Source organism: Chiloscyllium punctatum, chromosome 9 (genome assembly GCF_047496795.1).
Source record: "Chiloscyllium punctatum isolate Juve2018m chromosome 9, sChiPun1.3, whole genome shotgun sequence".
Taxonomy (NCBI): Eukaryota; Metazoa; Chordata; class Chondrichthyes; order Orectolobiformes; family Hemiscylliidae; genus Chiloscyllium; species Chiloscyllium punctatum.
Genome location: NC_092747.1, coordinates 10,019,376 through 10,041,556, shown reverse-complemented (window position 1 = coordinate 10,041,556; position 22,181 = coordinate 10,019,376). Strand labels below are relative to the sequence as shown.

General features: G+C 41.5%; 1 protein-coding gene across 5 annotated transcripts in view; it reads left to right on the top strand.

Annotated features, from left to right (window-relative positions):
- Positions 1-22,181, top strand: part of pak1 (p21 protein (Cdc42/Rac)-activated kinase 1) — a 229,038-nt gene that overhangs the window by 104,175 nt on the left and 102,682 nt on the right. For all 5 annotated transcript variants that reach the window (XM_072576856.1, XM_072576859.1, XM_072576860.1 and 2 more), the window contains exon 2: positions 15,166-15,374. In XM_072576856.1, the coding sequence (XP_072432957.1) occupies positions 15,188-15,374 (187 nt within the window). In that variant the 5' untranslated portion in view covers positions 15,166-15,187. The remainder of the gene's footprint in view (positions 1-15,165; positions 15,375-22,181) is intronic.

Sequence of the window (22,181 nt, the reverse complement as noted above, 5' to 3'; positions counted from 1 at the left end):
GCAGCTGGAGCAGACAAGCTCTGGTCTCAGCCCTCTACTCCATTGCCATCTTGGATCTGAGGGGCAGCTAGTTCACAAGAGTGTCGTATGAACGTGATATTAAAGGCCAGAGGAAGTGGTAGATGCAGGTACTGTTACAACATTTAGGAGACATTTGGATAGGTATATAACAAAGGTTTAGAGGATCTCCTGGTGCCTTATAGCACTTTAGGTGTAGTCAGTCTTTTTAGTGCCCCTTCCTAATCAATTTTAAACCCTTCAAGTATTTACATGAACTTCTTTTATACTACAGTATGGGCAGCGAGTCATCTTTGGTGAAGACTAATCCAAAGAATTCACTTGATAGCTCAGTCATAGTGCTTGTTCCACTTGTAAAATTCCTTTCTGTTCCTATTTTGCCACACTCATTCTCTTGCCACTTACAGGTCATTCTGCTATAATGCATGTTTCATTAACACAAATTTGCTTTCATGCGATTGACAAGTTGGGGCACTGTTTCTAAAACATGTGTTGGCTATAACAGTGTGATTTTCCTGTAACATGGGGTTACATAAGAAAGCAACCATCACGTAATAGAAGAACTACTTGTATTGTTCACATGTTACAGAACAATTTTGGACTCTCATCTCCTACTCTCTACTCTTATTTCATTTTCATTTTCCCCCTCAATCTTTTACATGTGACCTGGTTCTGAATTGTATTATGAAGGGCTTATGCCCTAAATTTTGATTCTCCTCCTCTGATGCTGCCTGACCTCTGCTGTGCTTTTCCAATGCCACACTATTTGACTCTGAATTGTATTATCTGTCTGACATCTGGTGTACACATCTTCTTTCTGCTTCATCTCAATCTCAGTCTCTATCTCTCTCGTCATCCTGAGAGATCTCCAGCATCCCCAGTTTCAAGACTGCTTAGAATCACAGGAGGGGTACAGCATGGAAGCAGACCATTCAGCCCAACAAGTCCACACCAACTCTCCAACGAGCATCCTATTCGGACCCAGTTGTCCTCCCCTATCCCTTTAACCATCTGCAGGTGATGGTGGGTGGACGCCTATTCCATGGAGTTAACATATGCATGATGGATCAAATGTCTTCCTTCTGTGCTATAAAATTTGAATTTTGTGATACTAGATGTTTAATTTATTAAATTTTGTTTACTGTTTCTACTATTTTACCTATTATTTGCTTATTTGACCTGTATCTACATCCATCTTCTTGAGTTCAAATTACTAGAATTAGAATTTGCCTCTTGGTGCAGCTAATGTGATTTTGATAAATACTGCAGTAATTTTTTTATCCCTATGAGGTGGACAAAGATCTTTTTGATTGCAACACATTGGTACAGCCAATGAAGACTTTCTTGAAATATAATCGCTGTTAGTGTCAGAACTTTGGTGTCCAATTTACACACACACAAGATTTCAAAAGCAAATGAGGTAAACTGTTTGGATGTTCGTAACAGGTTAAATTTTGGCTAGGATACAGAGAGAAACCCTTGCACTTTTTAAAAAATAAGACACCCTGGGTGTTTTGTACATAAGCCTTGTTTCTCATGTATCACCTGAAAGGCAGCATCTAGGTACAGAAAGAAAATAGCACAGGTAATGGAGATCTGAAATAAATGTGCAAAATTCTAGAAATAATCGGGTCAGGCAGCATCAGTGAGGAGAAGTAAGAATTATTGACCTGAAACATCTGTCTTGCGTGCTCTAGACTCTGTTGCTGAACTTGAGCCCACAGTCTTCTGGCTCAAAGTCGAGCATGTTACAAGCTGAGTCATAGCCAGCTGAGTCATCCCTAAAATGACCAGGGTATATATTACAAAACATGGGTGTTCTGTTCATTATGCAATATCCATAATAAAATTTTAATTGCCTTTATAAAAGTGCATTTTGGTCTTTGAGTTCTCACATTTTGCATACCAGATGTTTGTTTGTATTACTCAAAATAATGCAAGCAGATTTTTGATCATTTTTATGTAACTTCCACTGCTGCTATTCATTTCACTGTTTCATTTCCAGTTTTGATCACTCGTTTCTTGAGGAAGTTGACCCAAGCAAATCATTTCATAGACATTAAAAGCTTTCCGGTATTGAGCCTGATCCCATTGCTGGCAACTCTACAACAGTGCTCTCGTTCAGTTTACAAACAGCAATCAGTAGTCAGTACCTTCTAATTTATCCGCTGTTACCCCTCCGTCCAGAACCAAAATCTCTTTCCCCCTTCCTGCCATCACTCTGGCTGAGATTAGTTTTTATTATAATAGACTTGAGATAGTTATGGCTCAATATAACACATAGATGACGAATCGACTGAGGTGAATGATGGCATTTCCTTCAGTTACTTGCTAAGTGCCTGAGAGATTACGTTCACAGGCTTGTGCTGATCTGACAACCTTTTGCATGAATATAGATGACTCTGGTAGGATGGAATGCATTGAAAGAGAGGATTTATTTTATCATGGTCAGGGTTTGCCAGTACACTGTGTTGCCAGAATCTTTTTTGTTTTTTCTCAATATTACATTGCAACTTTATCTGCAACTGTTGTCTCACCTTAAGTCTACAAATCTGTGTCACTCCGTTTCTTCTGAAGTGTTTCATGCAAGTGCCATTTGGCCTGAAATGGCAGTCTCATTCAAAGTGTAATTACTGTCCTCAAGATTCTGGTTGGTTGCAGCTGATCTGCAGGTTGTGTTTGTCTAGATTTTCTCCACGCCCAGACTGGAGCATGCAGATTCAGTTTGTTAGATTTGTTCTTCCATCACATGTCGCTGTCTTGTACAATACAGAAGGAAAATGCAGTAGGCACTCTGCTTTTCTCTTTTCATCTAGATATTAATTCCAGATTCTGAGTGAGTTTGTTGTTGTAGAATCCTGCTTTCTTGCAGCTCAGAGTGGCTATTTGGCCCAACCTGTGCCAGCACTTTCCTAGGTCCTGTTCTCTAGCTTTTTTTCTATGACATGATAATTTAGTCCTCTTTCAGTCCCCCTGCCTTTTTTGCAAATGTGGCTTTGGAATATTAAGTTAAGAATCACACAACACCAGTTTATAGTCCCACAGGTTTATTTGGAAGCACTAGCCTTTGGAGCGCCGCTCCTTTTTCAGGTGGTTGTGGAGCAGGATCATAAGACACAGTATTTATAGCAAAAGATTAGTGTCATGCAAGTGAAATGATCTACTTAACAAACCTAGATTGTTTTTCAGTCTTCCACCTTTGCGAATCAGTTACAAGTTTCGGTTCATTAATACGTAAATTCCAGAACTACTTTTAAGTCACACTCTCAAGATAACTTAAGGTCTTATTTAAAAAAAAATGACATCTCAGCTCAGACAATGCATTAAAGTTGTGAAGTCAGAGTCTGTCTGCATGCCAATCTCAAATCTGGTTCTATTTCAAAAGTAGCAATTTATAAAAAATTGCGTGGATTGTCGGTCTGCATTGACCACCTACAGGTTGTACATTTTTTTTTGAGTGAAATAGAACATATCTGCAAATACAAATTCACCCCATAGACTTGTGTGTGTGCGTGCAGGAAAGAGCGAGAGTGTGTGCATCTGAGTGCATGTGAGAGAGTGTGTTTGCATGTGTGCAAGCTTGGTAAAGTGTGTGTAGATGTAGTGGGGTCACCTGTAGTGTGAAATGAACCCAAAGTCTTGGTTGAGGCCATCCCCATGGGTACCGAACTTGGCTATCAGCCTCTGCTCAGCCACTTTGTGTTGCTGCCTGTCCCGAAGTCTGCCTTGGAGGATGGTCACCCAAAGATCTGAGACTGAATCTCCCTGACCACTGAAGTGTTCTCCAACTGGGAGGGAACACCCTTGCCTGGTGATTGTTATGTGGTGTCCATTCATCTATTGTCGTAGCATCTGCTCAGTCTCACCAATGTACCATGCCTCTGAGCAATCTTGCCTGCAGCGTATGAGATAGACAACATTGGCTGAGTCAAATGAGTACCTGCTGCGTACTTGGTGGGTGGTGTCCCCACGTATAATGGTGGTATCCATGTCAGCACTCATGTCTTGCAGTGGTTGCCATGACAGGATTGTACAGTGTTATGGTCAATGTTGTCCTGAAGAATGATCTGTTTAAGGTTTGGTGGTTGTTTAAAGGTGAGAAGTGGAGGTGTGGGAAAGGTCTTGGCGAGGTGCTCATCCTCATCGATAATGTATTGCAGGCTGCAAAGAACATGGCGTAATTTGTCAGCTCCTGGGAAGTACTGGACAACGGATACCCTATCGGTTGCAACCTGTGCCTGCCTTCTGAGGAGATCAATACAGTATCTTGCTGTGGCACGTCGAAACTGGTGGTCGATGAGTTGAGCCGTGTACCCTGTTGGTATTAGGGCATCCTTGAGTACCTTCAGGTGTCAGTCACTTTCCTCCTCATCAGAACAGATCCTGTTTGTGCGAAGGAAATGTCCGTAGGGGATGGTTGTTTTAATATGTTTCAGGTGGAAGCTAGAGAAGTGCAGCATTGAGGTTTTCCGTGCGTTTGCAGTAAAATGAGGTGCTGAAGTGCCCATCCTTGATGGAGATGCATGTGTCCAAGAATGAGACCGATCTGAAGAGTAGTCTGTGGTGAGTTTGATGGTGGGATGAAACTTGTTGATATCACTGAAGTTGTTTCAGTGACTCCTTGCCATGGGTCCAGAGAAAGAAAATGTCATCAGTATATCAGGTGTATAATGTTGGTTGGAGGTCCTGTGCAGCAAAGAAGTCTTGTTCAAACCTGTGCATGAAATTGTTGGCATATTGGGGTGCAAATTTGGTCACCATGGCTGTTCCGTATGTCTGGATGAAGAACTGGTTGTCAAAGGTGGTTGAGGATGAGGCAGATTTGTTGTAGGATGGTGCTCAGAGATTGGCAGTTGTTGGTATCGGTGTTGAGGCTGTTGCCCCGATGCCATCATTATGGAGGATGCAGATGTAGAATGCTGAAACTTCCATTATGACGAGGAATATTCCCAGTTTGACTGGTCTGTGGGTGCTGAGTTTCTGTAAGAAATCTATAGTGTCGTGACAGAAACTGGGGTCCCTTATACAATAGATTTCAAGATGCCTTTGACATAGCCAGAGAAGTTTGGAATATGAGGTTAATTAAGATCAAAAAGGCATTAATTTGAGAGTTAGTGGAATCAGAGTGGTGGGGCGGCCGATGGGTGGATGGCGGGCTGTCTTGTCTCTTCCCCTTAATTATTTTAAATCTGGAATCTCTGAGACTGGTGTTTCTAGCCTACCAGTCAGACCAAAAACTAGGAACAGGAGTAGGCCATTCAACTCTTCAAGTCTGCTGTGCCATCCAATATGATCATCCAACTTCGTCTCCATACCTTTTTGATTCCTTTAACCGTAAGGACTATGTCTAACTCCTTCTTGAAAATATTCAGTATTTTGGCATCAACTATTTTCTGTGACAGAAAGTTCCACTGGCTCACTACTTTCTGGATGAAGAAATTCCTCCTCATCTCAGTCCTAAACAGGCTACCCTGTATCCTTGGATTGTTACCCTTCACTCCACAGTCATTGGAAACAACCTTCCTATGTTTGCCCTGTCCAGTTTTTAGAATTTGATAGATTTCTGTGTGATCCCTCTTCATTCTTCAAAATGCCAGTGAATATAGTCCTAAACAATCCACTGTCTCTTCATAAGTCAGTCCTGCTATCCCAGGATTCAGTCTGGTAAACTTTTGCTACATTCCCTCTATAGCTAGACATCCATCTTTTGGCAAGGAGATGGAAACAAACTCAATACTTCAGGTGTGGTCTCATCAAGTTCCTGTATAATTGCAGCAATCCATTCCTGATCATGTCCTCGAATAGTCTTGTGATGAAGGCCAATATACCTTTTGCCACTTCCATTGCCTGCTGCACCTATATGCTTACTTTCAGCTACTGATGTACATGAACACCCAGGTCCCATTGTATATTTCCCTCTCTTAATTTATAGCCATTTAGATGATGATCTGCCTTCCTGAATTTGCTTCCAAAGTGGGTAACTTCACATTTGTCCACGTTATACTTCATCTGTCATGCATTTTCCCATTCACTCAACTTGTCCAAACCACAGTGAAGCATCTCTGCGTCCACTTCACAGCTCACTGTCCCACTCAGCTTTGTGTCATCTGCAAACTTGGAGTGAAGTAAGAGATCCTCCTTACTTTTATCAAAATCCCTGCAATTTCAAGGTAGGTATCCCTCCCTGTTTTAAGGAGAGTAAACCCAGCTTCACTAGTATCTCTATCTAGCTGAAGCCACTCATTTCTGGTATCACACAGGCAGAACCATCTCTAGAGTCTTAACATTCTTCTTAAAATGTGATGTCCAAGGCTGATATGTGGTACTCCCACTGAGGTCCAATAAGACCTTTGTAAAGTTCTCACTCCTGCTTTGTTCCATTTCTTTCTAATTTATCTGTGGTAGAGAAGTGCATGTATTGAGGATATCTTGAGTTCTTGATAACTGAAGAAGAAAACAGCAATCATGTCCTAGTTTATCTCCCCTAAAGTGCTTTTCTATGGTGTTACTATGATTAAACAGAGCCAGATCTTGGACGTGAGCTAGGTTCACACTGACCCCTTGAGACTTGAAAATGCATTCTTTTTGTCCAAATTAAGTTGAGCCCAAGTATTTTCTGACCTGACTCCCCAAAGCCTGTGTCCACCACCTGCAAGGTTCAAGTCAGGAGTGTAATGGAATACTCCCCACTTGCCTGGAGGATTGTAGTTCCAACAACACTCGAGAAGCTTCACACCAGTGATTGTAATGAGGTCAGCCAGGTGGATCTCATGCCATATGAGTTAACCTGGCCCAATCAGGGAGCCCTGGCTGATTGATATAAACAAGAGTGATAAAGGTTCTGTTCACTGACAGCTGGCTCTGAGGAAGCCAGATCAGTGTCAAGGATGATGCATGTGTAAATAAAGAGTAACTTGGTGATGGGATTCTGGCCTCTGTGGTATTATTTCAGACACCGTCCAGAATAAAGCTGCCTGCTTGATTGGCACAACATCCACTCCCTCCACCACCTATGCTCAGTAGTAGCAGTGTGTACTATCTCCAAGATGTACTGCAGAAATTCATGGAACATCCTCAGATGGCACCTTCCGAATTCAGACCCACTTCCATCTCGAAGGACAAGGACAACAGATGTATGGGAACATCATCATTTCCAAGTTCCCTTCTGAGCTACTCAACATCTTAACTTGGAAATATATCACCATTCCTTTACAGTCACTAGGTCATAAATCCTGGAGCTCCATCCCTAATGGTGTTGTGGATGTGCCTATATTATGTGAACTGAAGCCGTTCAAGATGGTAGTTCACAATCACCTCCTCAAGCACAATTAGGGATGGGCAATAAATACGGCCAGCCAGTGACACCCATGTCCCAGGCACCAATTGGGACCCAAAGCAATGATGAACCTGTACATTGACATTTTCTGTAAAAAGCAAGAAAGGAATGTTGGCCACGTGAAATACAGATAGGAAATGCTGGAGATACTTGGCCTGTGAGATCACTCTATTCTGATAACAGGACGTCAACTTCAAATACTAACTCTGTTTCTCTCTCCTTAACCTACTGAGTTTTTTGTTCTTACTGTTTGTTTGTTTGTCTCCAATTTAACATTTAATTTTCAATGCATTACTTTAATTTTAAGCATCATTCATGCACATTGCATGCAGTATGTTTAGTCGGGGAAGCTTTTCCGTTTTAATGGGACTTGAATTTGTACCAGGAAAACATTGAAACAAAAATACAGAGCGGCTCTGTGAGGAGAGATTGAATAATAATACAGATTGAAAGTTGAAAAGTGATGGGTGAATCACTTCTGAATTCAGTGTGCTCTGTTTTGAGGTCCATGTCGGCGGTAATTTGTTCACAGATGGATTCAGTGGGCAGATGTAAAAGGTCAAGCAGATTTAAGGTTGTGTGGGTAACTTGCTTGTAACCAAAGTTCCTTTAGATCATGCCTCCAAAGCAGAAGAAACTCTATTCCGTTATGCCCAATTTAATTGTAGCATTGGGGCGGCGTGGTGGCTCAGTGGTTAGTACTGTTGCCTCTCAGCGCCAGGGACCTGGGTTCAATTCTACCCTGTGGTGACTGTCTGTGTGGAGTTTGCACATTCTCTCCATGTCTGTGTGGGTTTCCTCTGGGTGCTCTGGTTTCCTCCCACAGTCCAAAGACGGGCAATTCACCTGACCTGCACGTAGTGTTAAGTGCATTAGTCAAAGGGAAATGGGTCTGCGTGGGTTACTCTTCGGAGGGTGGGTGTGGACTTGTTGGGCTGAAGGGCCTGTTTCCATACTGTAGGGAATCAAATCTAATCATAACTTGAGCTTTCTGAGCTTTGAGACTAGATAGAATAAATGTGGGTGGCTTTGTTAGTGAACAGTTTGAAGATACAGTCACAGTATTGCACAGTCCTGGCTGGTTTAAGTATAACATTTTTTAATTGTCCCACGGACTGTTACTAATAAATCTATTAACGATGGACTATCGTGGGAACATTTTAAAAAGCTCTGGTTTAATCTCTTTGCAGCAGACCTGAGCCAGGAGGATGGGGACAAGTGTTTTATTTAATTAAAGTGAAATCAATTTAGTGGAAATGTGATGTGATCCTTAGTGCCATAAATAGCAGACTGAGTAACTTTCCTGACTAGGTTGCTGAAACTATGATCTACTGGTGTATCATGCAGAATGAAAATGTTCACAAATTGTGCCTGTGTTGGCATTTTTGGTACAGCTATCTAATTAATCCTAGTCTTCAATTCTTCTTTCTCAACCCCCTGAACAGAATTTAGATAAATACTTGAAGTGGGGAAAAAAATTAAAGTTACACTTGAATCTGCTTCCTCACTCTCTTTCAGGCAATGTTTTCCAAATCACTAAATCTCATTTTGTTTATGCCATCTCTGTTTTTGATCCTCTGTTCCTGACTTGAGGAAAAAAATTAGATTATTAAAGTATACTGTCTGACTTGATGTCAGATAATTTTAAAATGGCGTACTGTTGTGATGAACAGGCCATTTGGCCACAATCAGGTGACAGTAGACCAATTCATTTGTTTTTTCTGAGTGATGCTGGGAGGCATGGTGGCTCAGTGGACAGCACTTCCACTCTCAATTCCACTCTTGGGTGATTAGGTAGAGTTCGCACGTTCTCCTGGTGTTAGGTGGATTGGCCATGCTAAATTGCCCATTATGTCCAGGGATGTGTCGGCTAGGTCGGTTAGTCATAAGAAATGCAGGGTACAGGGATAGAGTAGGGGTGGTTCTGAATGGGATGCTCTTCAGAGGGTGGTGTGCACTTGGGCTGAATGGCCTGCTTCCACACTGTTGGGATTCTATGATTCTATGAAATATCAGGATAGCTCCCCAGTTCTTCACAAAAGTGCCTTCTGCCCAAGTGGGTAGTGGGCACCTGAAGTGCTGTCACCTTAATTGGTGCAGTACTTTCTGTATATTGTGCTGTGCCAACTTAGCTTTTTGTGTTCATGTTCCTGTCTAAGGTAATGAAGGGGTGAGTTGACTATGCCCATCTAATTGATCTCCACCATACAGATGATGATGAGGCATTCTACTCTAGCTTTTGGAGGGAGCAATGTCTCTGTACCAACTCCCTAAGGTGCCAGATAATTATTCCTGGCACAACATACAGTAGTTGATTTAATGCTATCATGCAATAAACCCTGTGGTTATCCAAAGACAATGCCTGTTTTGTAGATATTCTTGAGTGATGTATCCTCCACCCCCAGTGAGTAGATAGGTCCAAAAGGAAGCCAATTTAAAAGAGCATGAATGGCAGTGAACTAGCTCAAATAACCCTTCTGGGAACATACTAGTATGGGTGAAAAACACTACAAGCTGTTTGCCATCTGGGAAGCTATTATCTGTGTCGCTGGAGTGTGAATTAGTCCAACAGTCTTTTGACTTTGAAGATGTGCTTGTGGTCTTGTTTAGTGCTTTTTCTCCCCCTTCAGTTTGCATTATTTTGAAATCATGGTCTCATCTCCAACAGCAACTTTCCCACATCATGCCACTGCCATTTCTTTGTCCTGTTTTTGTCAGGTATATTCTCTCCAAGCGGTAAATGAACTACCTCTGCCATTACATAAAAAGAAGTCCTCAGATGCAAAGCATTGCATTTTGGATCTAGGTTGATGTGCAATTTTATATGATTGTGTACCATACCTGTGTAACATTTCTGCTTTGTTATCACCTGTGACTCAGTGTGTAGTATCTCTGAGTCAGAAGGTGAAGAGTTTTTTAAGTCCTAATCAAGAGACCTGCAAGTATGAATATAGGCTGATACTCCAGTGAAGTGCTGCCTTGTCAGAGGTGCCATTTTTTTCAGATAAATGTATTCAATCAAGACCTTGTCTACCTCATTTAGATGGACATTGAAAGGTTTCCTGGAGCTAGTTTGGAGAACAAAAAAGCTCTCCCTGCTGTTCTGACAAATATTAGTCTCTCAAGTGCCATAATTTAAATCTTTGAGTTTATGGTGGCTTATAAAGCACATTTTAGAGGTGGTTGTTCCTGCAGCAGTGATGTGGAGGTGCCAGTGTTGGACTGGAGTAGACAAAGTCAGAAGTCACACAACACCAGGTTATAGTCCAACAGGTTTATTTGAAAACGCTAGCTTTCGGAGCTCTGCTCCTTATTAGGTGCTAGTGAGAAAGGAAGACCTTAGACATGGAATTTGTGAGGAAAGATCAAAGGGTCATCTAACTCATGCGAATGAATTGAACACACGTAAGATGGCTCTTAAATCTTTAATCAGTTAGAATGGAAGTGTAGGTTTTAATTGATTAATATGCAAATCCCAAAATTTCTTTCAAGTCACTGCCCAGAGATAACTCCAGGTGTTACCAATATAAAGGAGGCGACCACTCCGGTCAGATGATGCATTTTAAGTGTGAGGTCTTGTTTGGAGTCTGTCTGTGTCTCAACTTGGAGTCAGACTTCCTGCAGCAGAACAGTGACTACAATTCAAATGTTCACTGTTAGTTTTTGAGCACTTTTGGGACATCTGGAGGTAATGTAACACTCTCTATATAAGTGCAAGCTCTTCCTTCCTTTCTACATCATTTCTCAAATCAGAGACTTTCGCTACACAGAAGGAAAGCATCTGACCCGTTATGGTTGTGATCATTCTCTGAAAATTGTTTCGACTTAACCATATTCCCTGTCTTCTCATCACTCATTGAGTTTCTTCTTCAAAAGCTTGTTCTCTTCACTTAAACAGATTTTCCTTCTGACACTCTTTCTTATGAGGCATTCCACACCTTGACAGTTATTTTCACAAAAAAATTCTTCTAAATTCTCCCTTTGTTCTCTTGGTGATAATTTTAAATTAATTTGGATCATTGGAATCTCTTCTGAGGTAGAAGTGACCTGTACAAGAAGGACAGATTGCACCTAAATTGGAAGGGGACTAATATACTGACAGGGAGATTTGCTACAGCTGCTCAGGAGGATTTAAACTATTAAGGTGGGGGGTGGGACCCAGGGAGATAGTGAGGAAAGAGATCAATCTGAGACTGCTACAGTTGAGAAAAGAAACGAGTCAAACAGGGCAGGCAGGGACAAAGCAGAGAACAAGGGAGGACTGATAAATTAAACTGCATTTATTTCAATGCAAGAAGCCTAACGGAGAAGGCAGGTGAACTCAGGGCATGGTTAGGAACATGGGACTGGGATATCATAGCAATTACAGAAACATGGCTCGGGGATGGACAGGACTGGCAGCTTAATGTTCCAGGATACAAATGCTACAGGAAGGATAGAAAGGGAGGCAAGAGAGGAGGGGGAGTGGTATTTTTGATAAGGAATAGTATTATAGCTGTGCTGAGGGAGGATATTCCCAGAAATACATCCAGGGAAGTTATTTGGGTGGAACTGAGAAATAAGAAAGGGATGATCACCTTATTGGGATTGTATTATAGACCCCCTAATAGTCGGAGGGAAATTGAGAAACACATTTGTAAGGAGATCTAGGTTATCTGTAAGAATAATAGGGTGGTTATGGTAGGGGATTTTAACTTTCCAAACATAGACTTGGACTGCCATAGTGTTAAAGGTTTAGATGGAGGAGAATTTGTTAAGCGTGTACAAGAAAATTTTCTGATTCGGTATGTGGATGTACCTACGAGAGAAGGTGCAAAACCTGATCTAATCTTGGAAAATAAGGCAGGGCAGGTGACTGTGATGTCTGTGTGGGAGCACTTTGGTACCAGCGACCATACTTTTATTAGTTTTAAAATAGTGATGGAAAAGGATAGACCAGATCTAAAAGTTGAAGTTCTAAATTGGAGAAAGGCCAATTTTGACGGTACTAGGCAAGAACTTTCGAAAGCTGATTGGGGGCAGATGTTCACGGGTAAAGGGACGGCTGGAAAATGGGAAGCCTTCAGAAATGAGATTACGAGGGTCCAGAGAAAGTATATTCCTATTAAGGTGAAAGGAAAGGCTGGTAGGTACAGGGAATGCTGGATGACTAAAGAAATTGAGGGTTTGATTAAGAAAAAGAAGGAAGCATACGTCAGGCATGGACAGGATAGATCGAGTGGATCCTTAGAGAATAAAGGCAGTAGGAGTATACTTAAGAGGGAAACCAGGAAGGCAACAAGGGGACATGAGCTTTGGCAAATAGAGTTAAAGAGAATCCAAAGGGTTTTTACAAATACATTAAGGACAAAAGGGTAACTAGGGAGAGAATAGGGCCCCTCAAAGATCAGCAAGGCGGCCTTTGTGTGGAACCGCAGAAAATGGGAGAGATACTAAATGAATATTTTGCATTAGTGGAAAAGGACATGGAAGGTAGAGAATGTAGGGAAATAGATGGTGATATGTTGCAAAATGTCCATATTACAGAGGAGGAAGTGCTGGATGTCTAGAAATGCATAAAGCTGGATAAATCCCCAGGATCTAACCGGATATATCCTCGAACTCTGTGGGAAGCTAGGGAAGTGATTGCTGGGTCCTTTGCTGAGATGTTTGTATCATTGATAGTCACAGGTGAGGTGCCGGAAGACTTGGCTGACGTGGTGCCACTGTGTAACAAAGGTGATAAGGACAAGCCAGGGAACTATAGACCAGTGAGCCTGATGTCGGTGGTGGGCATGCTGTTAGAAGGAATCCTGAGGGACAGGATGTACGTGTGTTTGGAAAGGCAAGGACTAATTAGGGATAGTCAACATGGCTTTGTGTGTGGAAGATCATGTCTCACAAACTTGATTGAGTTTTTTTTGAAGAAGAAGTAACCAAGAGGATTGATGAAGGTAGAGCAGCGGACCTGATCTATATGGACTTAAGTAAGGCATTCGACAAGGTTAGATCTCATGGAATACATGGAGAACTAGCCATTTGGATACAGAACTGGCTCAAAGGTAGATGTCAGATGTTGGTGGCAGATTGGTTTTCAGACTGGAGGCCTGTGACCAATGGAGTGCCACAAGGATGGGTGCTGGGTCCACTACTTTTCGTCATTTGTATAAATGATTTGAATGTGAACATAAGAGGTACAGTTCGTAGGTTTGCAGATGACACCCAAAATTGGAGGTGTAATGGACAGCAAAGCAGGTTACCTCAGATTACAACAGGATCTTGACCAGATGGGCTAATAGGCTGATGAGTGGCAGATGGAGTTTAATTTAGGTAAATGTGAGGTGCTGCATTTTAGGAAAGCAAATCTTAGCAGGACTTCTACACTTAATGGTGAGGTCCTAGGGAGTGTTGCTGAACAAAGAGACCTTGGAGTGCAGGTTCATAGCTCCTTGAAAGTGGAGTCGCAGATGGATAGGATAGTGAAGAAGGCATTTGGTACGCTTTCCTTTATTGGTCAGAATATTGAGTACACAAGATGGGAGGTCATGTTGTGGCTGTACAGGTCATTGGTTAGGCCCCTTTTGGAATATTGTGTGTAATTCTGGTCTCCTTCCTATTGGAAGGATAATGTGAAACTTGAAAGGGTTCAGAAAAGACTTACAAGGATGTTGCCAGGGTTGGAGGATTTGAGCTATTGGGAGACGTTGAACAGGCTGGGGCTTTTTTCCCTGGAGCGTCGGAGGCTGAGGGGTGACCTTTATAGAGGTTAATAAAATCATGAGGGGTGTGGATAGGATAAATAGACAAAGTCTCTTCCCTGAGGTCAGGGAGTCCAGAACTAGAGGGCATAGGTTTAGGGTGAGAGCGCAAAGATATAAAAGAGACCCAAGGGGCAATTTTTTCATGCAATGGGTGGTACGTGTATGGAATGAGCTGTCAGAGGAAGTGGTGGAGGCTGGTACTTTTGCAACATTTAAGGGGCATTTGGATGGGTATATGAATAGGAAGGGTATGGAGGGATATGTGCTGGGTATTGGCAGGGGGAACTAGATTGGTTTGGGATATCTGCTTGGCATGGATGAGTTGGACCGAATGGTCTGTTTCCATGCTGTACATGTCTATGACTCTGACTTGCTGACTCGCCAAGCCGTGGCAGTAGATTTTCTTAATTTACTCTAGTGTCAATCATTTTTCTTGCACAAAGAGAAAGATTTGATTTTTTTTTAATGTATTAATGGCTTGGAACTGATCTTGTCTACTATTTGGTGTAATTCACCACAAATTTGCCATTACAATGTGTTAAGTTGAAGTATTTTTCAAATGCATTTTATTTAAGATTCTCATGGTTGTTGGAGAATGGAACATTCCCTTCTGCCAAACTAATTCAAATTCAAATTCAAAGTCCTGGAGTTATATATGGTGGAGACAGAGATGGTTGGGTAGGGAGTTTTAAAAAAAACATTGTGAGGCCACTTACCCAATATCTAGTGTGGTGCCCATGTTACTAGACTGCCGCCAAGCAGATATAAAATAAGTACTTCAGACACGATCCAGGTATGGTAACGTGAACCAGGTGAAAATTATTCAAGTTTGTTGTTAAAGTTTACACAGGGTGTAATGCTGTTTCTCTCTCTCTCTCTCTCTCTCTCTCTCTCTCTCTCTCTCTCTCTCTCTCTCTCTCTCTCTCTCTCTCTCTCTCTCTCTCTCTCTCTCTCTCTCTCTCTCTCTCTCTCTGTGTTTGTCTCCTGCCTCTTCCCCTCTCTCTATCCCTTTTTTATTTGGGGAGGAAAAGCAATCCTAAATCTCCAATCTTGCTGTCTTTGTTTTCACAGTGACAGGTAGTGGCAACTGAAGATGTCAGATAATGGTGAAGTGGAAGACAAGCCTCCAGCTCCGCCCATGAGGAACACCAGCACCATGATTGGTGGGGGCAGCAAAGACCCTGGGAACCTAAACCATGGCTCCAAACCACTTCCCTTGGCTCCTGAAGAAAAGAAAAGGAAAGACCGGCTCAGGTTCTTCCCTGGAGCAGGAGACAAAAGTAACTAAGTTCTGTTTATTTACTTTCTAAACATTTTTATTTGTATTGTATTTTGTGAAAACACAGTTTCGGAATTTTTTTTTCCATTATACTGAATTTTCTGTTTCATTATACTGAATTTGTTTGGTACGCAAGGGTAGTGAGACAAGTTACACTGTATCTACACTGGATTGCAGACGCTGGAAACCAGAGTCTAGATTAGAGTGGTGCTGGAAAAGCACAGCAGGTCAGGCAGCAACTGAGGAGCAGGATAATCGACGTTTCTGGCAAAAGCCCTCCATCAGGAACAGAGGGCTTTTGCTTGAAATGTTGAATTTCCTGCTCCTCGGATGCTGCCTGACCTGCTGTGCTTTTCCAGCACCACTCTAATCTGCACTGTATCTAAATAATTTCTTCAACATGAACAAGAGTAGTCCATTCCTTTTGCTCCTAGCTGCTCCATTTCCCATCAACAATTTGGAGATATTATTGGCTATGGTGAAGGACTCTGAGATTCAGTCCTTCTGGAGTGGGAATAAATTAGGTGGAGTTGTATTCAATTTGATGATGACTGACCAGGCGTTTTGATTCCATTTACTCAACTTTCTTCAAGTCTTTACTCATCTCAGTCCTGAAAGTACCAATTGATTACCAGTGCCCCAAACCTCTAGATTTTCATTGTCCTTTTGTGTGATGTTTCCTTCAGAAAGACCCTTGTTCTCATTTTAAGGTTGGTTCTTTGCTCTTTACTAGTAGAGTGAAGGTTTCCTGCCTTTATCCTGTTGAATCCTTTTAGTACTTTGAGCAACCTCATTGGATTGCTCTTCAAAACATTAATATATGAGAGAATACAAACCAAGTTTGTGCAATTGTGCTGGTTTGATTCAGATTAAGTACCATAAACCAAGTTATAAAGAATAAGAATGTTCAGACACTGTGTCCCTCAGTCCAACTCCTGCCAACTCTACTCTCAATAATGCCGAATACCTCATTAGCCTATTAATGCTATTTGTTAAGAGTGACCTTACAAGGTATTTCAGCATCGTCATATTTTTAATGAACATTCCAATTGATTTGATTTATCGTTACTTTTTGCCTGGATACAGTGAAAAGTTGTTTTGTGTGCAGTACAGGCAGATCATACCATGCAAAGAACATAAGGCTGATTGAACAGGGCAAGGGATACGAAGTTAAGTCATATAGAACTGGGGCTGGTTGGTTTTCCCTCTGTTGAATGAGCTGTCACTACTTGGGGATCTGGATCCCAATGTGAATGGGTGAATACAAAATCCTCTGTTTAAAGCAGTTAAATCATTCACAACAGTAATGCAGAGAGTCTTGCTATAGACACTCCATGCTTGACATCCCACTGGAAGCACAAAGAACATAGATTTGACAAAAATTCCTATGCAGTTCTCAACTCATTGCTCTGTTACAACATAGTGGAAGACCAGTCCCACCTGGGAATCATATCCCTGGCCATTTCCAGCCCCACATCCCTGAGAGAGGAAGACCCAAGATAGTGAAAGAGAAAATAAATATATAAGTTTGCAATGTTTTTGTTGCTCAATTTTGATACCAATTAGAAGTAGCTTGTTTCTTGATTGAAAAGCTGTAAAATGCGTGCAGTGCTATTGCAATTACAAAAGCATATTCTTATCCATCCACCTTCACCCTGCCTTGGAAACAAAACTTTACACCAACTCAGAAAAGAGTGGGGAAAATTTGAATGAGACATTAAATCAAAAGAAAAAAAGAATATGCTTTTGAATGGGATAAGCATTTTTTGTTTTAGGAAGTGATTGCAGCAATATTGAAACCATTTTTATCCTCTGGGGGCTTGCATAACTCCACAATGGGAACAAAAGTATAGGCTTTTTTTTTGTCATTATAGATGAAGTCATAAGACCATGAGACATTGCAGCTTGATAGTGCAAGGAGTACTGTATTCAAAGCTAATTTCATAATGTGTATTGATTATTGCTTGCCCTAGAACAAACCCTTTGTTTCTTGTAACTCTGTTTCAAATTGTCCTGACTTTATTTGATCAATTCCTGCTGCTGCAGTCATTGATTTTCTGAACTTTTGTCTCCTGTTCTTTCTAAGCTCCAAATATGCACATGATCCTCTTTGTGTCTCCTACTCATTCTTGCCGATGCTGTAAAGTTTGTATTCTTTCTTCAAGTACTCTTTCCATTGTTAAGGCTGAAGCTTGTAACACTTAAACATTGATTCATCGAACTACTACTCAAATTAGTTTGTTTCTCTTTCTTTTTTCAATCTTCATGGATCACAACTCACTGCCCACTATAGATGTGATTTATAAAAGCCAAATAACTGGTAGCAATTGGCTCAACTTCAAAGGTTAATAGATTTTTGCATAGTATGCTGGTGTTCCTCATTGCTATATCAGAGTGTACACCGATACAGTGATTATTACCAGGTCAGCCAGATGGACCTCAGAAAGTGAGTTCCCTGATGGGGCTCTTCATCCAGTCCAAATCAGGGAGCCCTGGCTGACAGGTAAGAACAAGGGTGTCAGGCTCTGAGGGAGCTGTATCAGTGTCAAGGACTCTCCATGTATAAATAAAGGGTGACTTGGCGATGGAATATTGGCTTCTGTGGAGTTATTTCAATCTGTATTGGAAGTTTTCCCAATCTTCTTGTTCCTGGAACTGTCCAATGGGATGTAGTACATGGAATGAATCACTCAAAGGGGTATTGGGAAGGGAGAAAGTCCTCCATAGATTTCCTAATAGCTGAGCCATTGCTGCAGAGATCAGGGGCCTATTTCTCTTGCCCATCCCATCTGCCGATCGTGGAAAACTTTGAAGGAAGTTAATGGTTTTTGCTATGCAACTATGATAGCAGTTAGAATCTTTCACACTCGCTTCTCGTTTGAGAGCCACTATCTTTGTACAGTACTGGGTAGGATTTTTTGATTAGAGTGATTGCTAACCAATCAATTGGCACTGTGCTCTGTGGACATTTTATGATTTAATATTCATAGTAATTTGCGCATCTTTTCCAACTAGTTGCTAAGACATTTTTGCAAAGTAAAGATTAATTTGGGCTTGGATAAAGATCCTGCAGTGGGTCAATGCAGAAAAATGAACCAGGCACCAGAAATTCTAGTTTCTTAATTTGGCTTTCTCTTCCTAGCCCAGGTTTTTTTTGAAGAAGCTCAATAACATAAGAATCGCAATTATTCTGTAATTTGCTTTGTGGTGTTATATGTTGATTAATTTGGGAAGTCCTATGTACATTTTAGCACCAGGGATGAAAATGAAAGTTTTGCATATGCTGTGCCATTCACCATCTTGCTGCTTCAGCATTATCTGATGTTATATGCTCGGTTTCTTAGTGCTGTCGAACCTGTACAGCCAAATGTGAACATTAAATGAAATGCGTCAGTTTATAAACTGGTCTTTTAGGTAGTTGGAGAAATTGAGAATGCAGGGATGGGTGGGTGGAAGAAAGCTGAAATAGTTGGATAGGAATATGCAGTAGATCTGGCAGGAGGTTAACATTTCAGAAGGGGACTCTGTCATTTGCGTTGGTCTTTGGATTTCTGTTTCGCTTCTGTTTCCTTCGGGTCTTTTGAGGTAAACAAGGCCCAGATCCTTATTTAAGTTAAAAGGTTGCCCGGTCTCTGATATCTTGGTAGCATTCATAGCTGGTGCAAGAAAACAGAAATAGAGTCGTCTTTTTTTCAATCTAGATTATTATTACCCCAAAATGTGCCTCCAAAGTATACTGCAAGCTTTCAGAAGGCCTTACACAAGATCCCAAGAAAACAATTTACAATGTTTGAGTTAAGCTGCGGTGTTGTTGCTTTTTGCATATCTTTCTTTTTAGTACTTTTTCCACCTAGATTGGAAATTTAGTTAGTTAACTGAAGTTGTACTGTAAGCAGATGGGACAGAGGAAGTGGTTTGGGGAAATGAATAAAAAGAAAATCCAAGATGCATGCTAAAATCTATTGTCAAATGACTATGTATTTTGGAACTCGAGCATTTGTTTGTTCGCTGGTCAAGCAGGACCAATGCTACATGAGATGTCTGTAAGGGGCTCTGTGCCACTCTGATCACTGCACAACAGCAGAGCCAAGTTTCAGGCCCATCTGAACACTATTATCATGTACTGCTGGTCAAATACTGTCAAATATCCAGGTATCCTTCCTGAAGAAACTATGTTCTGCACGTGTCTCTCTGACCCGAGATTTTGAGCAAACACTTCCTCATAATCACTTGACAAGTAGAACTTGACCTGTCGTAATGTTGATGGCATCTTGCTTGTGGCCACAGATAGGATTGTCTGTTGATCACCTTGTCATGTATTACTTTGTACAAATCCCTTAAAAAATACTAATTACTAATGCTTCCATAAAAGCACCCTTATTCAGGTATTCACCTGCCCTGCCGGACATCTGCTGTTTCTACCAGAGTATGAAAATCACACTGGATGTGCTGAGGGAGGGCTGCACTGTTGGAGGTGCTATCTTTTGGCTGACTCCTTAAGTAAACAGATGGGGCATTGGTTTGTGCAGGTGAAAAAGATTCCAATGCGCAATTTGGATGACAAGCCAATGAGTCATCCCCAGGGTGTTGGCCAATATTTATCCTCTATCAATATCCCAAAATAAAAGTGGACATCCTTCTCACTAACGTATTCCTGTTTGTGTGAGCTTGCTGCATGAGTATTAGCTGCTATGCTTCCTGCATTGTAACAAGACTACATTTTTAAAAAAACTAAACTGGCTTTGAACTGGAAGACTTCCTTGACCTTTTTTGGGCTGTGTTTTAAAGAGGAAGATTCCTGCTGATCCCAGTATCGGTGCTTGAAGAATCATAGATTTCACATACAGGCTCTTGTGGAGACTGAGAGCGGCAATAGAGAAAGAAAGGCAAACTATTAAAATATGGCTAAAATGTAAGTAGCATTAGCTTGCTGTGCCCTTTACATGACCTCCAGATACTTAACACCACCCACCAACTCTTTATAATTGGCAAATTTGGTGTTGGCATCCTGAATGGCATCAATAATCCACATGCCAACAAATTTAAATACAATGCAAGTGCTGGCCTGTATGTAATATGGTTCCAACACATGTTCAGCACAATGTGTTGGATGTGATTCATTTCATAGCCAGCAGACTGGAGGGTGTTCTATCCTGTGAGTCTGAACTGAATGTGAACCCAGGACGCCAGCAGTGAAACAAAACCCTTACTTTCAAGAACTGTTTAGTTCCATTATCTGCTAACAAGCCAGAAAGTTGTTTTGATCAGTTCAACCAGCCTTCCTGCTTCTCTGTGAATAATTGAGAGCAGGAGGGACGTTGGATGGCTCACGATGTTGTTGGATTGTACATGGTGTTTGAGATGGTGTTTGCAAGCTGCTCTTCTCGCCCACAAAGAATGGGCTGTTAACAACAAGCTTCTTTCTCACTTGTGAATCAGTCAGTAACAGGGACATGTAAATGGGAAAACTATATTTAGAGCATGTGACAATTGCTGCCTCTCCGTCCTTAAAAATGGGATTTGAGTTTTATTTGAGTCAGAAAACTTGCCGCTGTTTACCTATTGTTTGCTTCTTATTTACATATCTATGCTGCTGAACTCTGTGATCTGCCTGTATTGCTCGCAAGACAAAGCTTTTCACTGTGCCTCAGTACATGTGACAATGAATTCAATTTGAATCGATTCAATTCGATTTGTAAAATAGGACAAATGGTAACAGCCATAAAAATTAAGATACCAGGATAATTGGGGCTCATTCTGGGGTGGGTGGGATCTCTACAAATGGGATGGGTCTACACCTGAACCAGAGGCGTACCGATATTCTGAGGGGGATATTCGCTAATGCTGTTCGGGAGGGTTTAAACTAATTCAGCAGAGGGATGGGAACATGAATTATAGCTCCAGTGTACAGTAGCTTGAGAGTAATGAGGTCATAAATAAATTTCAAGGTTGCAAGATTGTACCAGCAGGCTGGAAGTTGGTTTGAAGCATCTGGAATAAGGTGGGTGAACTTGCAGCATGGGGTGGTGCCTGGGACTTTGATGTTGTGGCCATTTTGGAGACATGAATGGAGCAGGGACAGGAATGGTTGTTGCAGGTTCCAGGATTCAGTAAAAACAGGAAAGAGGGGGGAGGTGTGGCAGTGTTAGTCAAGGGCAGTATTACAGTGGCAGAAAGGAGTTTTGATGAGGACTTGTCTACTGAGGTAGTATGGGCTGAGGTTAGAAACAGGAAAGGAGAGGTCACCCTCTTGGGAGCTTTCTATAGGCCTCTAAATATTTCTTGAGATGTAGAGGAAAGGATTGGAAAGATAATTCTGGATAGGAGTGCAAGTGACAGGGTTGTTATGGGGAACTTTAACTTTCCAATTGTTGACTGGAAATGCTATAGCGTGAGTACTTTAGATGGGTCAGTTTTTGACCAATGTATTGAGAAGGGTTTCTGGACACAGTATGTAGATAGGCCAACAAAAGGCGAGGTCACATTGGATTTGGTCCTGGGTAACGAACCAGATTAGATTTGGAGGTAGATGAGCACTTTGGTGATGGTGACCACAATTTGGTTATGTTTACTTTAGCGATGGAAAGAGATAGGTATATACCGCAGGGCAAGAGTTATTGCTTGGGGGGAAAAAGGCAATTATGATGTGATTAGGCAAGATTTGGGATGCATAGGTTGTGGAAGGAAACTGCAGAGGATGGACACAATTGAAAGGTTGAACTTGTTCAATGAACGGCTACTGCGTGTCTTTGATAAGTATGTACCTGTCAGGCAGGGAGGACGTTGCTGAATGAGGGAGCTATGGTTT